Here is a 16,229-nt window from a genome sequence, read left to right as displayed (position 1 = left end):
TCACTTTAGCAGGGGTACAGATACTTTGGCAAGAGTTGAATCAACGATTCAACTTTATTACTCAAGTAAAAGTGAAGGAGTATTGCCTCTGAAATATAGGCATTTATTAAAGTCAGACTTATATACTGGAAGATTCAAAAATTCATCTTAGAAACTTCCGATTGTTCCAAGTCCCAGTAATTGTGGCAGTTTGAAAAAGATTTAATAAAGGTTTCATAAAATAACAGTCAAATTTCAGATGAGAGAAGAAGAAAAAAACTAAATGAAAGTGGCTTACTGCAGAGTGCAATTACTGCACTTGTGTTCATTATGGACCGATTTCTGACAGAAACGTTACACACTGCAAATTCATTCCCTCACTCACTTTAAAATAAATAAAATACTGATCATCTCGATGCCCCTTGTATTGTGGCTCTCCTGCTTTGAAAGGGAAACTGCAAATACATGATTGCAACTACAAAGATATGCACGGGCCAGCTTCACTGATGCTCTGCTCCACAGAGTTAGTTTTTTTAGGACTTCTGCCTCGGCCTAAACCAACACACTCTCAAAATTTGACCAGCTGTTCCTGAGACGTAAAGTTGAAAACTTTCCAGATTTTGTTTTCTCTATTCTGAATATTGACACATTTAACCTGGTTTCCCTTTTAAGTGAAATTTTATAAGACTTGGTACATAAATATTTCAGGTATTGTCAAAATGTTGTGATCTTTGACCACTGAATAATTAACTTGAACACTCAGTTTCAGGCGATCTTCTATACTTTTGGATCTGTATGATGCCAGTGAGAGTGGATATCCCAAATATGATCATCTCAGCCACAAAGAAGCTCCATCCATCTGCTGTTCAAGCCTTATGCTTGTGATAGGCAACCAATCAGAAGAGGTTACATGGAGGCAGAGGAGACCTAAACTCATATGGAACTGTGAACCAAACAAAGCTCCTTTAATAAAGTGCAAAAAAATATGTTGAATTCCCTCTAAACAAGAAATTATAATATAAAGACCAAAATATAATCAATTCAGTGTGGAATACATATGTGTCAGCAAATTTTCTACTGTGTTTTTCTCCACATACTGTCAATGATCCACTGAACAGCCCCCACTGTTGTTCTGAGGCAGCTCAGTCATCCAAGTCTCACATGAATGCCTTTTGGGAAGTCAAAGAGGCCATAAGCTTTACTAACACCTTTGCTTTTACTATGAGATGCAGCTTTAATGTTTTCTTTGTATGTGCACCAATAAGTTCTTTTTGTAGAGAACGACGGCGCAGTGAGGGCACTTCACTGACTTTAAATACATCACACGTGAAGAGAGCAGCTCTGTGGCTTCAGACTGTGCCGCCTCGGCAGGTGGTTTACAGGCATCTGGAGGGGGAGCCGAGTTTGGCTGACAGGATGGCGGAGTGTCAACAGGTGACACAAGTGTGCAACAATGGTCTGACATTACAGAGTCCTCTCCAGCTGATGTGGGAAGGTTACGCTCCAAAGGAGGCTGCGCTGACCTCTGCTGGGGAGCACAGGGAGTGAAAAAGGATGATGACGATGATGCAGGTGCCCTGATTTCTGCCGAAGGTGGCACTGTATCACATGTGTTTCGACATCCAGTTACGTGTAATGTCATATCCTCTTTGCGCATGATTGTTTTCTCACAGTGCGGGCAGTGGTAATGACCCGTGTCTCGGCAAGGCAGGTTGCATCTGCAAATGTTTGTATCTGCAAGGGACAGCCATACATCACAGTTAGGAATTTAGCTGTCCAGCTGTGATTTTACTCAGTGATGCGATGGCATAAATATTTAAAAATCATGTTTCTTTCAAAGTAACTCTAGCTTTCTTCTAAAGCTGATCTACTGACTCCAAATCAGAGTTGGTAAGAGTAAGTAAAACTGTTGACCTTTAAATGTACGGTAAATGCAACGCTGTTAATCAAAAGAAGCCCACATTTATTTCCTCTTGTCATCAGCTTACCTTGGAAATAAACTGCATTTTTGATGTGGGACTCCAGATGTCTGCACATGGTCCTTGCACGTGTGGTGGTGAATTTGGGACACAGAGGGCAGCCCAGCTATAAACAATTCCCAGTTTTACTCTTTAACTGGCATCCAGTCTTAATTATGGATGGATGCATCCTTCATCATATTTTTATTTACTTTTTCCTTTATACAAAAATAAAACATATGATGATGATGGATGGATGCATCTGGAAAACAGTTTTTTTATTATCATTATTACTTGTTCTATGTGGTTATTTTATAAATTATGAAAGAATAAACTACACAGCCCACATTAGGAGCCGGTTTCCAGGACAGTGACTAGGTTAAATGCCAACCGTCTCCTTACACGTTGTTAGGCTTGTCAACTGCGAGGGTCACAGTAAGCTCCAAGAGTCACAGTAAGCTCCAAGAGTCACAGTAAGCTCCAAGAGTCACAGTAAGCTCCAAGAGTCACAATCTTAAAAATGAGCTATATGTAAGAATTTATTTTAAAGCTGATTCAAAAAGAAACAATTTTGCTACCAAATGCAGTTTATTATCCAAAATATGTTTTCTGCCTCTCTGACAAATAAAAATCATCATCAGCCACACAACAGACTGAACAATGAACAATAACACACACACACACACACACACACACACACTGAACCTTCAAATTCACACTAATATAACAAAACCCCGTCAAACCAGTAAATATTTAAAGTGTCTATCAATTCAGATAAAGTATTGAAGAACCTTTTTCTACACCAATCAGCTGTGACCAATAAAGGACGTTCTGGTCTGCGCATGCGTGATTATCTCAAGCGCTGACAGCTAAAAACAAACACTCGCTTTGACAGGTTTAACACTTTAAGACTGTCACACACTAGATTCTTCGGTATATTCAAGTTTAATGTAACGTAACTTTAGAAAATATTCTTACCGCTGTGAGAAAACAAAAACAGATGCAGACGGACCTCCGCGACAGTTACCTCCACAGGTTGCAGGAAATTACGTGACAGACTGTTCATGGGCAACTTTACTTCCTCGTCTTTAGGTTTACTGTGGTTAGACTAAAGGTGCAAGTCGCCCCCTACTGTAGTAGACGGTAACATCGTCATTACAGTATATTTTGAATATTAGACCTGGTTTCTATATATTTAATTGAAGCCTTTTGAGCTATCAGCTTCTCTTCCCGGACCTGCCTCACTCTGTTTCCCTGCATTTGTCTTTTTAATATGAACTTCTCGACTTCCTGACCTCTATGTAACATCGTCTTAACTCTGATGAAGAGCAGCTGAATTGATTACATGGCTAGTGCTGCTAAATCCTGCAGGAAGTGTATTAACAGAGGACTACAAAGGGAGAAGTGCTGAGTAATCTGGCCCTGTCATACCTTAAAAGCCTCACAATATCATTTTAGCTAACCTGAGCACTTTGCTCTCAGACTGCAGGCTTGTTGTTGGTTCCTAGAGTTTCTAAAAGTACAATGTTAGAGAAAGGATTCAGGTGTTAGGCCTCTGTCCTATGCAACCAGCTCAGAGACATACACCCTCTCTACTTTTAAGATTAGACTCAAAGCTTTCATTTTTCATGAAGATTCTGGATGATCATTTATGAATCAATCACACTAGAGTAAAAAATGAATGGCTAATTCATTGCAACTAGGAACAATTCGTGGTTGCATTTGGCAACTGATTGCAAATAGTTGCAGCTGGTGGCCCAGAGATTGAATGTGCCACATGCTAAACCACCCTAAACCTTTGGGTGGCCAGTTGTAAAGGTAAGCTGGTGGGAGACAGACAAAGGTTAGCAAATAACTGCTGTCTGACTTATAAATTCAGACCGATTGGTTGCTTTGTTCTAATGTGACTGTGGCATTAGCTGTGCTGCTGTAGGCCCAACCTGCTGGGCGACTTCCCATGATGCACCAATTCTCCTCTTTTCACTCCTAGTGCGTTTATATGGCACTACTGTAACTTTTCTCTGCTCTTGCCTGTAGTTTTGTGTTTTGTCTTATTTGTTGATCCTCCTCTATTCGGTCATGGCATGATTGCCCCTCTTTAAGCTGGTTCAGGGAGTTCTCTTCAATGCACCATCACCAAGTAGTTGGTCATGCAGGAATGCTAATACAATATTAAAAGCACCTTGAGATGACTGAGATGAACTGGAGGGATGTAGAAATAAATAATTTGATTGAAAATAATCTGAAGTATGTGTACTTGTGTTTTTTGTTTCTAATGCAGCATAATCCAATCATTTCATGTTCTAAAACCATTTTCTTATAACTATTGCTCTAGGAAATGTAGCTAGTAACCTTTCAAAAGTCTTACAATTTAGAGTGGGAATGAACTTGATCCAGCTGGTCCAGTAGATGGCAGCATTACCCAACCAAGATCGTCCACTTCTAAACATGGAAAACCCAAAATAACAAAATTAAGAATTATAATCATTGTTTGTCACATTTCACACTAAAATGCAGTACTGATTCAGTACTTAAAAACAAAACAAAAACAAGCAAATACAAACATTCTTTTTATTTTGGTATAAAAGACAGATGCATTTTTATACAGTTCAGTAAGAAAACTCTACAAAATTACTACAAAATCAGTGTAAACATTTTCTGGTTGGTCATTTTCTCAAAGTCTCTAAGCCGAGACAGAAAAGAGTGCAGAGAAGATACTGTAAACACTGAAAATAACACTGATTGAAACTGTACAATAAACACATAAAAGGCAGCGCGCTGAAGAAACGAGTCACACGATTATACTGCTGTCCTGTTTTTGAGAATAACTTTATTTTAGTGCAGTTTATTGCATAGTTTTGTTTGTTTCATCAACATCAACTCCCCTTTGTGACATTTCTGGAACATTTCTATACAGCAGCCCTCTTTTGGGTATCTGCTGCAGTTTCCCCTCTAGTCACAAGCAGAGTGAGTTTGCTCATTGACACTGCAGATACAAGATAATCTGGTTACTCACAAACACACACTATGACCTTAAAGGAGTAAATTATTATCTTCAGATGATGTCTTTCTTGTTGCGAGCTACATATGATGACTGTTTAGTGTAAGGCTGCAGCTGGGTTAGGTTAGCTTCACACGAGGACATTTTAAAGCTTCATACAGCTTTAAAATGTTTTCCAAGCTTCCTACTTGAGACAGAATATTGTTGTGCACACCATAAAGCATGCTAAAATTCATCCTTTTGACTTCACACACATATGAACGGGATAAAATGAAACAACTTCCACTGCTCTATTAAAAAGCTACTTTCAGCTGCTCTTTTATTCATAAGGAGTCACCACAGCAGGTAGTTTGATTGTCTGAGATATCTTTAATACCAACATTTGTTGATAGGCCTCTGTGTAACTGACTGAGGTGCTACCTGTAGCTACAGGCAAGGACATCATAAACTGCAGCTGTACAGGATGTGGGCTATGTTTATAAAACTATAAATGTCAGAGGTTCCATACATGAATTTGCTTTGAATAAGTGAAAACCCTTCACAGCACATCTAAATGTTAAGACTCCAGTTTATAGATTTCTATTCAGACATTCAACTGAGCATTTTTGTGGTCGACTCATTTGTTTTACATACATACAAAAAAAAAAAAAAAAATTAAGACTGGGAGGAGACACAAACCCAGCCTCTAGTGACTCAAGCCAGTGTACTCCCTCAGTGCCAGAACCAAGCCTGGATGAATGTGGGAGGGACACTGCATCAGCAAAGCCGAGTGTATATCCTCCTGAGAACTACAGGAAAAAAAGTATCTTTCAGTTTAACTTTATTGTGATTTCCTGTCTCTTTGGATCAGAGGCCACACAAACACATGAGATATCATTGGAAACATAAATGAATAGACTGATTATCAGGAGGAAATGGTTGGAACCATTTGCTACGCCTCCCCTTGGAAAGAAGGGAGCAGCTGAAAGCATCTTCTGTGGATGTTTTTTAGGTCCATTTTATTGCTTTTGTTAGACCCATGCTAGCTGTTTCCAGTCTTTATCCCGCACTCAGCTAACCAGCTGGTAGCTGTAACTTCATAGTTAATACAACAACAAGAAAGAGATATCGGTCTTCTTATGTAAGCCGGATAAACACACAGCAAGAATCTCTCCCAAACGCTGGACTAAGCTTTGAAATGTTTAAACTGCTGAATGTGTTGAATTAAAAAGCTGAATCTGAGCGTTTTATTTACAACTTTATGTCTTTGAGTTATTCTTGAACCTCCACTGTTTTATCTAAATCACTGTGAGGACTGCAAACATTTAAAAAAACATATTTACACACAAACAACAAGAAAATATGAAATTAGAACATTTTGTGAATGTGGATGTTTCGTTTTACTGATGTCTTTGTAATCATCTTCTACATTCCACTTTGTGTACCCACACGAGGTTGGGAAGCATTGCATTATGGATTACTTCTTTGATTATCTCCTACAAACCAAGCCACTGCAGAGGCAGAAGTGTCCTCACTAGCTAAGATCAACATTGGAGACAAAGACAAATAAAATGAAGTCTGCAGCTCCTTCTATCCAGAAAACACAAATGTTGTGGTCATTTTTGAATTTAGAAAAAAAAAAAGTCATTGCTACTTTGCTACTGAGAATACTGTGCAGAAATCTTGACCAACTCCTAATTTCATTATACTTTACTTCCAAGCAGCCAAACACTCTTGTAATCTTTAAAGTGCTCTTGAGCAATAGCCCTCCAGGCTTTCTGAAAGTCTTTCAACATTTTTCTTTGGACACTGGTTAGAGCTTGTACCTGAGCATTTTCACAGGAATGTTTTTGTTTATTAAGCCACTTTACACTGACCTCTGAGCAGCATCTTTAAAGAATTTTAGGGAACTGAACAAGCAAGGGACAAACGAAGAAGTGGCAGGCTTATAACGCTATTCTAGTAATAGTATTATCATCTGACAGACATGCCCTTGGGGATCCTGTCAGATCTGATACTGTCAGATTTCGGTCCACCATTCAGTACCGTCTGATAATCATCTTAGTGGCAACGCTCCCAAACACACTGAAGATGCAGTAAAAGCTTACCTGAATAGAAAAACACACAACGGAACAGTATCGGTCATGAACTGGGCTCCCTGTTTCAACATTACTGAAACAGTGTGGGATCATGTAGACAGAGCACAGAGCTCAATGCAGCAAACATCCAAAGAAAAGCTTTAAATGTTCTTCAGGAAGTCTGGAGGACATTTCCTAAAGACTACTTAAAGAAATTAAATGAAAGCATCATACCAGATATTGACTTTCAAGCTTTTTAGAAATCTGCAAACACTGTTTCTGCCTTATATCTTTGAACATTTCAACAAATGGCATTGCCTATTTCCCATTTTGCTAGTGAAATATAAAGAAATGTTGGGTGGGTCAAGACTCTTGCACAGTACTGTCTCTCTGTGATTTTCCCTTTTGGCCATTTGTTTGTTTGTCCACAGATCCACAGCTTAACAAGAGTTTTTCAGCCTCTAGTTATTTTTGTACCATTTAAACTCCCACTGGCTTTTTTCTCTTGCCAAAAAAGGAACAATGCTGATAAAATGCTCCTTAGATATATATATACACAAGTGAGTGATTGTCAGCTGTCGCATTCATGCTGCATAGAATATTTCTGGGTGTCCATCACGAGTCCAGATAGACGGAGTAAATCTGACTGAGGCAGCGGTCGACACCACCTGCCTGGAAGAGGAAGCTGTCGTCTGGGCAGGGAGGCAAGGAGTAACCGCCCCCCGCCTGACCCTGCAGGTCCTGCAGCAAGTCAAACCCTGACAGAAGGGAAAAAAAAAAACAACACAGCAAATGAGTTATTTAAATGTGAAAGGTTTTATTATTACATATGGGAAAGAGTTTAGTTGGAGGTTTTAAAAAAAAAATGCAAACAGATAGTTGCCTTCATAATTGTTTGAGCAATTATAATCAATGTTTTATAATAAATGGCATCAAATAACAGCATGGAAACCATGAGGCAATATTAAAACCTACTACAGCTCACTGTTTATCTGTCTGCTCAGTAAATGTTTAGTCTCAGTTTGCTCCCACTGTTCTTATAGTGTCACTTTCAGTAGCTGCTTTTAGTAAAAAGTCTCTAAAAACCTTCAATTGACCAAATGGACAACAAGCGGATAAAAAGCTATTAGCCTCAGTAAAGTTTTACTCTTTAGTCAGATAATTATCAGCTATATAGATCTTTTTAAAATTGCATTAGAAAGCTTATTTCAGCTCTGAAATAAAACTACAGGTTACCACAGATATAGTTAGCAACAAGCTACATTTGTGTAGTTGACGTCTCACCTGTAGAGTGGGAGGCGGGCTGGTTGGTGAAGTAACTTGCAGGCTCAAAACCTCCATCGCTGGGTGCCTGAGCCATCTTTCCCTCTCCATACAGGCAGCCTAGGAGAATCACAGAGTAGACGAAGATGAAGCATGGCATTGAACACACGCCTCGCTCACATTACTTGACTTGATGTTGTCTGTACCGTGTTGCTGCGAGAACACTTGCTGTTGGTGGTTGTAGGTTTTCTGGAAGCCCTGCAGCCGGACATCTACTCTGTCTGAGCAGGGACTCGCTGGGATCACGTCAGCGGACACAAACAAAGAAGCTGGTCTGTTCCTGGAAACGCACAACATAAACATTTATCTAGCATCAAATCACAAAAACAGTTGCCTCAAAGCGCTTTATACTGTAAGGTAAAAACTCTTTTCTGCTTGCTCACCTTCCTTATAAATGGCTTCTTCACAGACATCCAACCAGTGAAATCATTCCTGATTATTCTCAAGTAGACAGATAACAGTAGATGGATCAACTGATGGGCCAGATGCCTTTTTCAGGTCGTGCGTCAGGTCTTTGGTAGATTTTTTAAATATTTCTTAAGGACATGACTTTCAGAAACTGCCGTAGATCATTTTTAGGCCCATCACTTTTCCTTTTGTTTTTTAGGCAAAACTGGACCAGTTTGCTTAACCTTCTAGGACCTGGCGTCCACATATGTGGACATCACATTATGGGTTGTCTAGACCACAATACTAAATTTTACTCTGCAAGGGCCTGATATCCACTTACGAGGACATTATACTGCCACCGTTCTACTGAAATTTAAGACGAATGTCCTCATAAGTGGATCTAATTTTTCAAAGAAACAAAAATCAGGTAAAAAAATAAAGAAATCTGGTAATTCTTTGTTTTTATATTCATCAGGTTCCAATCAGCCCAAATAGCAAAGAAAAAAAAAAATGCCATGAAAGAGTTCGGGTCTTAGGAGGTTAAGGACACACTCCACACCACATTGAGATAAGTTTTCAGTTAATAGTTCTTTGAAAATTTTTTTTAAAGACCTCCAGAAACTGCAGAACTGTTGCTCAAGAGCACTTTAAATAATTACAAGAAAGTCCAGCTCCTTGGAAGTAAACCATAAAGAAATAAGAGATGACTTAAGATTTCTAAAGTTAGTAACATCAAACTATTCTCCACAAACACGGTTAACTTTAAACTCCAGTACTGATTACTGCGTGTGTTTCAGTGTTAAAATGAATAAACACTGACCACATTCATCATAGTGATGGAGTGCTACGTGTCAACAGGTCCTACTGAAGCCATTTAAAGACCAAATCTAAGTACAAGTTGAAAGTGACAGGTTTGATGGTTTAACTCAAAAATTATTATTTATTTTTTTTAAAGTGGAAATGAAGTTTCCAGAGAATTGATCCTGTATGTGACTGACTCAGCCCGGCCTGTTTCTACACTAATGCTGTTTTTGGCCTGACCTTCACTTCTGCTGAACTGCTGAAAGTTTCTGTCACACTGAGATGTATATCAGCGTTTGTTAAGCACCATAAAATTCAACACAAGTTTTCCAAGCCAATAAATATTATGGTAAAACGATAATGATGTTGTAACTCTCTGATTGATGGAACTTCAATCTTAGTTGTATTAAACTAAATTGTGAAAATTATTTCATAGGGAAGGTTTCAATCAATGTAAGCAACAACACTGACTCTGATACAATGAACCCAGGGCACGAGGTTTTCAGGTAATTAAATCAGATAAACATCAGCTGACCGCTGTATACATCAGAAACATGTAAACACTTCTCTTCTGCAAACAGTGCAGTTTGTATAAGAAAGCGTTTCCACCTCAGGAGGGTAATGTGCTGCAGAGAGCTGTATCCATCTCTTTGCTGCAAGAATGTGCTGACTGTGCACAAACACTCTGACTCAACATGGAAACGAATGAGTCAGTGGAGCCAAGTCGACGAGAAGAAAGAAAGGCAGCTGAATTTCTCTCTAAGGAGATACGCAGCTGAAAAAAAAAACAAAAAAACCCCGTACGGTATTCAAGTGCCCCCCTTCCACCTTCAAAGAGCCCACTCTCAGCATTTCATGTGGCCTGAAGGCTTTCCTGGATGATGTACTGCAGCATATTGGTCCCCAGAGAGCCAAACAGCACTGGTTTCTGCTGGAAGACTTTTAGTGGGCTTCATAAACAAGCCAGGCCTTGTCAGAGATACCGATGGCTGCTGGTCTGAACATCGTATATTTTCGCATCTGATCAGCTATAAAAAGAGGAAATGTTTGGAGATTTCTTTACATATCTCTCATTTATCATCCCCAAGTCTCTTTATTACCCATTTCCCATGTCAGATGCTATTACATTTAAGTTAACAGTCTCTGCTTTCATTGGAGAAATACAATAAAAGCCAAAATTAATCAGAAGGACTTTTTGAAACCCAAACTGATATAACTTACAGATGGCTGTGGCTTCCCGAGGTAATAAAATCCAGGTTTTGTATAGTATTATGTAAACAACGTGGCCTTTGATATAGCGTGGCTGTTGAAATGAATGTGCTGCAATGACTGCAAGGCAAAAGAATTCAACACATCTTTGAATTTCCCCTCACTGGCCCCTGAACCATCAGCGCTGACCTTAACTATAAACAACGCCGTCTGCGCCACGGCTTACATTCTTGTAATGTTGCAACAACATAGTTGAGATGTCTGAGCTGTGCTGGGTCGATCTGTCACTTTGTGGCCGGTGTGCCCAACTGCTCACATGCACGAGCTTACCGAGGGCCCAGGGCTGAGGACGCGGCTGTCAGTAAACCTCAGGAAACTTTTTGTCTGATCATATTTTACCAACTGACCCTCTGCAGGACTCACGTTTTTCTTACTAACTACAGCTGCCATCCTTACTGCTTATGCAGAATGAAAGGAATCCAGCTTGCAGAATTTAAGATCTTCTGCGCATTGTGCTGCATTTAATTGGTGCCAGCTTATGATCACAAACCTGATGTTTCGAATTAGAATTTTGAAAGTATTTCGGTGATATGGATTTAATGGATCACAGGGGATTACGTTAAATCTGTGCAATACAGATGGAGATTTAATGGGATCTAAGTGCTACCACTAAGTGCTTAGGGAAACTACAGCACAAGCATTTCATTTTAGAGCTACAGCAAGTAAAAAAAGTGAAGGATTTCACTTAAAGCGGCTATTTAGGTCCAATGTCACTTGGAGTTTCTGCAAAATAAACTTCATTACATCGCCTTCCTTCAACGTGTATAATAGTGTTTCTGTGTGAGCGCTATCCTGGTTAGTGTGCCTGTATCTGATGGACACGCTGCTGCAAAAAAATGCAAATCCAGCACCACGCTACCTCTCTCTTCCAACCGCACAATATATACAAACACTGTGCATCACAAATACTAAACTGATGGACAAGCCTCACTGCGGGCCTCTGTAAATTATTAAAAGACGTCAAAATGGCTCATTACAGCCAGAGTAAACATTGGCCTCCCTATGAGGTCAGAGCATGATGCTGCCTGCACCATGAAGAAAAGATAATTTACTTTCACGTGTTTAACGTCTCTCGTCTAAGTCATTTTGTGGAAAATCAAGTGCTTGTCTGGTATTAGCTTTGGCAGGTTGTCATATACTGTGGGCACCAGTGGGATTCAATGACATCCTCCGCTGCTATAAAGAGACGTCAATGGACGGATTGTGCATAGCTTCATGGAAGCTCTACTGTAGCTGCACATTTTAGGAAGGCGGAGAGATTCTGAGAGAGGTGAGCAAAGTTCCTAAAAATGCACAAAAGCATCCAAATGTTTGATTTATTAAAATCTGTATTTGTTTTGTAAACTTTAAAGTGGTTTTAGAAGTGAAATATGTGATGAAATCCAGATCAAATAGTACTTACAAATTCTGTGTTTTCTTGTATATATATTGGTTGACCGACACAATACAATCTCCTCAACCCAAGGCCTGTGGCTGGCACACATACATTTATGATGTAGTTTTATCACTACAAATACAATAACTTCTTGAGTAGTTTTCAAAGAGGAACAACTAACTGTAACGTGTAAGAATATCTGAAAAACAGAAGTGGACTTTTTTCATTTGTAATCATAAGAAAAAAAAAAATAAAGATCTTGCAATAAAAAAAAGCTTCTGCGTTGAGACAAATTTCCATTGATACATATTTCTTACATTTTAAAAATCACTAAGCATTTCCATAAACAATCTCAGATATGTGTCTAATCAATACAATGCACTTTGCTTTAGCAGTCAGGGTCAAATCTGAATCCTTTCAAAAAAGATGACATTGACCAAAAAATAAAAAAATAAAAAACCTTCTTCAGCTTCAATTCTAATCAGTGGATTCGCCATCACTTAAACATGCAGACTACTTTTGCAGTTTGCACAATATCACTAAGGGATAGAAGTGAGGTTGGCTTAAATGTCAATATGTATCCCATAAACCAGGGGTGGAGAACTCCAGGCCTCAAGGGCCGGTGTCCTGCAGGTTTTAGATATATTACCCTGGGTCAACAAACCTGAATCAAATGATTAGTTCATTACCAGGCCTCTGGAAAACTTCAAGACACGCTAAGGAGGTAATTTAGCTATTTAAATCAGCTGTATTGTATCACACTCAGGTATTATCAGTGAAGGAGTTCTAGTTAATTGCACTTCTAAGTGGTCTAAGTAAAGTAAGACACACGAGGCTGTCGGCATAAATAAAAGAATAAAAGACAAGTGGCACAAAATCATGGAAGGATATGTTTTTGTCTAGTCCACTTTTCTCGCTGATGAATTGGGCAGCATCTCCTCTGCCTGCCTTTCTGGAAAAGTCACAACTATACATAGTAGACCTTTTGCTACTTTCATTTCAACCCTAAGGGTCAATGATGAACCCTAAAGCTTAAACCTGTTGAAATCAGTGCTCAGAGAAAACAACCAATCTTAACATTTAAGCCAAACACCGAAAGGCCACTTGAAAACAACCCTTGGAAATATTGGAAGAATTTCATATGAAACAATGTGCATTATATGGTAATATTTTATATCATTTATTAAACCACAAAAATGTTATTCTGGCCTTTATTGATGCTATTTTATTAGACAGACTGTTTTTGTTTTTACTATAGTGCCAATAAAAGTTACTTTATGGGCAAACCTTCAATGACCAATAATTTTAGGCCCTATTGTCCAGAAACTGCAGCCCTGGAGGCTTTCAGCTGTATCTTTTTAGTCTCACTTCTACTTTTATACTTGCCTAGAGAAAATTTGTCTCAGCTTACAGTGCACATAAGTTCTGTGGTCTCCAACTACCCAATCAGTGCGACCACAAAGCCATAACTCCATCTCTGGTGATAATGTCTCTGGTTTATTCAAGAATGCACAAGCTCGGATCTCTCTGGCTTTTTCTAGAAATCAGAGATGAGGGAAAGCAAAACAAAATGACTGTGAAATCTTTAGTATCACTTTGAAGCTTCAGTGTTTGATATGGAACAGAGCCGGACTGCTCAGAAGTGTTAAGCAGCTTAGAAACACTTTAATACATGCCAGATATGTTTAAACAATACGTTTAGGACATATAAAAGCAGAGGTTTTGGGGGCGAATCCTTGAAAAGGATACAGAAAGGAGCATAAAATTGAGGTCTGTTAGTTTTCACTATTTTTATCTATAGTAGAAAATAACTCTGAATAAAAACTGCCACATGAGATCTTATTCAGCTCCACTGTAGTGAGTTGGCAGCAGAAATCCCAGCAGCAGATAACTGAAAACCTTGCCAGACACCACGAGGGGTAAGTAGGAAAATATGTCTTTTCTTTATTTTTGTGATTTGGATGAACTGACTATTTTACGTTTGCCTCTTGTTTTATTGTTAAATGTCAGTAAAGTAATCTCCTTCCCAAGAAATAAAAGCAGCCCAATGTTGAAATACATGACAGTGTAGAAATTAAAAATGATAGATGTTTCTTTGCTTTTTATTATATGAAAGAAAATATTCACAATGGTGCAACAAGATGCAACCTTGGGGAAGATAAACTTCCATCAGATTTAACTACTGCCCACTGCTGCCCATAAGCAAGTCACTAAACATCTATTACTCTGCTATAAAAACTAAGTGGACTGTTTCCAGTCCAGCTTCGTTGTATGAATAAATAAATAAATGCTCAGGGGATGCACCGCATTTAACTTGAACTTGCTCTGATCTTACACTCACCCCTCTCTCATGCTCCCCGGGCTTGTTAATGAAGATATTGGGCTATTAGCATCAAAGTTTCCCTCCAGGCCTGGATACCTCGAGTCTGCTGATGGGGGCAGAAACTCTGAATTCCCCCGACTGTGGGCGGTGCTGCTGCTGTTTGAGTACACACCTGAAAGAGAGCCACAGATAACCTCAGTAAATCTGCTCCACCAAACATTTTGAGCATCCACCTCCACATCTGGTCCCACATCTAGTCTGAGGTCTCTGCAGCAAAGGTTGGATGATGTATATAACAGTTACAATAGAGTAGGAGTTAACATTAGAATCATTAGAAACTTCAACTGCAACGTATTTCACTTCAACGCCAAATTACATGTAGCCAAGTTTTCCAAACACCAAAAGTTTAGGAAGTGTTGCAATGCTTTTCATTCTCACATCTTTTGCTGTCAGAGATCGACCGCAAGTAGTTGTGGCAACTAACTGGTTGCCCGGAGGCTGAGTGTGCAATCTCCTCATACACTGGGTAAATACTTTCAATTGCACAGCAATTGCACAAACAATCACAGTCAGACAGAACGACTTTGATTAGTTTTAGACAGACTGGTGAATGTTTTAAGATAACTGGCATTTAGAAATGCAGAAAGATTACCAGGGTGTTGCAATAAATCTGTGTCAGCCTGCAACACCTTTCCTGTCAGTCGAGGCTTAACTCAACTAGTTGCTAACTGGCTGTACTCTGGTTATTTTCATATATTTTCATACTCTTGACAGGCACTCGTAAACATGACCATATTTCCCCAGTCTTGGCTTGTTTACACTGGCTTCCAGGACGTTGTAGAATTGATTTTAAAATTTTATTGCTTGTTTTTAAATCTCTAAATGGATTAGCTCTGTCATACCTCTCTGATTTGTTAACTAAAAATACTCCAAATAGAACTCTCAGGTCAGCTGAGAAGCAGGCTGAAAAACTGAGGAGACTGGGCCTTTGCGATAGCTGCGCCCAAACTTTGGAACAGTCTGCCTCTTGAAATTAGGATCTTTCCAACATTTTTAAAACCCATCTGAAAACACATTTTTACTCTCTACCTTTTAATTGTGTTAAAATTGTGTTTTACTTTGTTCTTTGTGTGGGTTTCTTCTACTTTTTTACTTTTTTACTATGTACAGCACTTTGGTCAACCTGTGTTGTTTTTAAATGACCTTATAAATAAATGGATTGATTGATTGATATATAAATAAAAGTTGCTGAGCATCTGTGCCGTTAAATCTTCCTACTACATCACTATCACATCACTACCTGTAATGATGATTTTCACTGGGTTCAAGCTGTATTGAATTGTATTATAACAAACACCAATAAAATATAAAGAAATGAAAGGCTGACTCTACTCAGTGTTGCACTTTATTTTTCAGCACAGCCTGAATTCTCTCAAGCTGTCTTGCAATTTCTTTAAGTAGTCTTCAGAAACGGCTCTCCAGGCTTCTGGAAGGACATTCAAAGATCTTTGGATGTTGGCTGCCTCTTGTTCCTTTCTCTGTCAAGATAATGCAACACTGCTTCAACAATGCTGATGTTTGGGCTCTGAGGAAGTCAGTCCATGACTGATAGTGCTCCACTGTTGGCTCTTCTATCCAGGTATGCTTCTACTGTCCGCAATAATTTTCATGGTGAAAAATTGAACTAATATCAGTCAGATGCTTTGCAGATGGTATAACATGGTGGATTAAAATCTGACTGTACTCTTCTGCA

At 39.0% G+C, this 16,229-nt stretch overlaps 1 protein-coding gene and 1 pseudogene across 2 annotated transcripts in view; both read right to left on the bottom strand.

The window, feature by feature from the left end:
• Window positions 1-79: 79 nt before the first annotated feature.
• LOC146553260 (uncharacterized) lies at window positions 80-3,439 on the bottom strand (annotated as a pseudogene). Its single transcript, XR_014889530.1, has 3 exons — window positions 2,916-3,439; window positions 1,968-2,064; window positions 80-1,713 (listed from the first exon to the last, which is right to left on the bottom strand). The product of XR_014889530.1 is annotated as an uncharacterized LOC146553260 (transcript).
• Window positions 3,440-4,500: 1,061 nt separating this feature from the next.
• glis1a (GLIS family zinc finger 1a) overlaps window positions 4,501-16,229 on the bottom strand; it is a 67,672-nt gene continuing 55,943 nt past the window's right edge. Inside the window, exons 7-10 of the mRNA XM_085255070.1 lie at window positions 14,495-14,648; window positions 8,465-8,598; window positions 8,280-8,378; window positions 4,501-7,753 (exon numbers count right to left, since the gene is read on the bottom strand). Coding sequence (XP_085111196.1) covers window positions 7,611-7,753; window positions 8,280-8,378; window positions 8,465-8,598; window positions 14,495-14,648 — 530 coding nt within the window. The 3' untranslated portion in view covers window positions 4,501-7,610. The remainder of the gene's footprint in view (window positions 7,754-8,279; window positions 8,379-8,464; window positions 8,599-14,494; window positions 14,649-16,229) is intronic.

The sequence above is a fragment of the Mchenga conophoros genome, linkage group LG18, assembly GCF_057382185.1.
Source record: "Mchenga conophoros isolate Kocher_MC1m ecotype Shallow Benthic linkage group LG18, M_conophoros_male_GT1.1, whole genome shotgun sequence".
In the NCBI taxonomy this organism is placed as follows: Eukaryota; Metazoa; Chordata; class Actinopteri; order Cichliformes; family Cichlidae; genus Mchenga; species Mchenga conophoros.
This window is presented reverse-complemented; position numbering and strand designations above follow the sequence as displayed.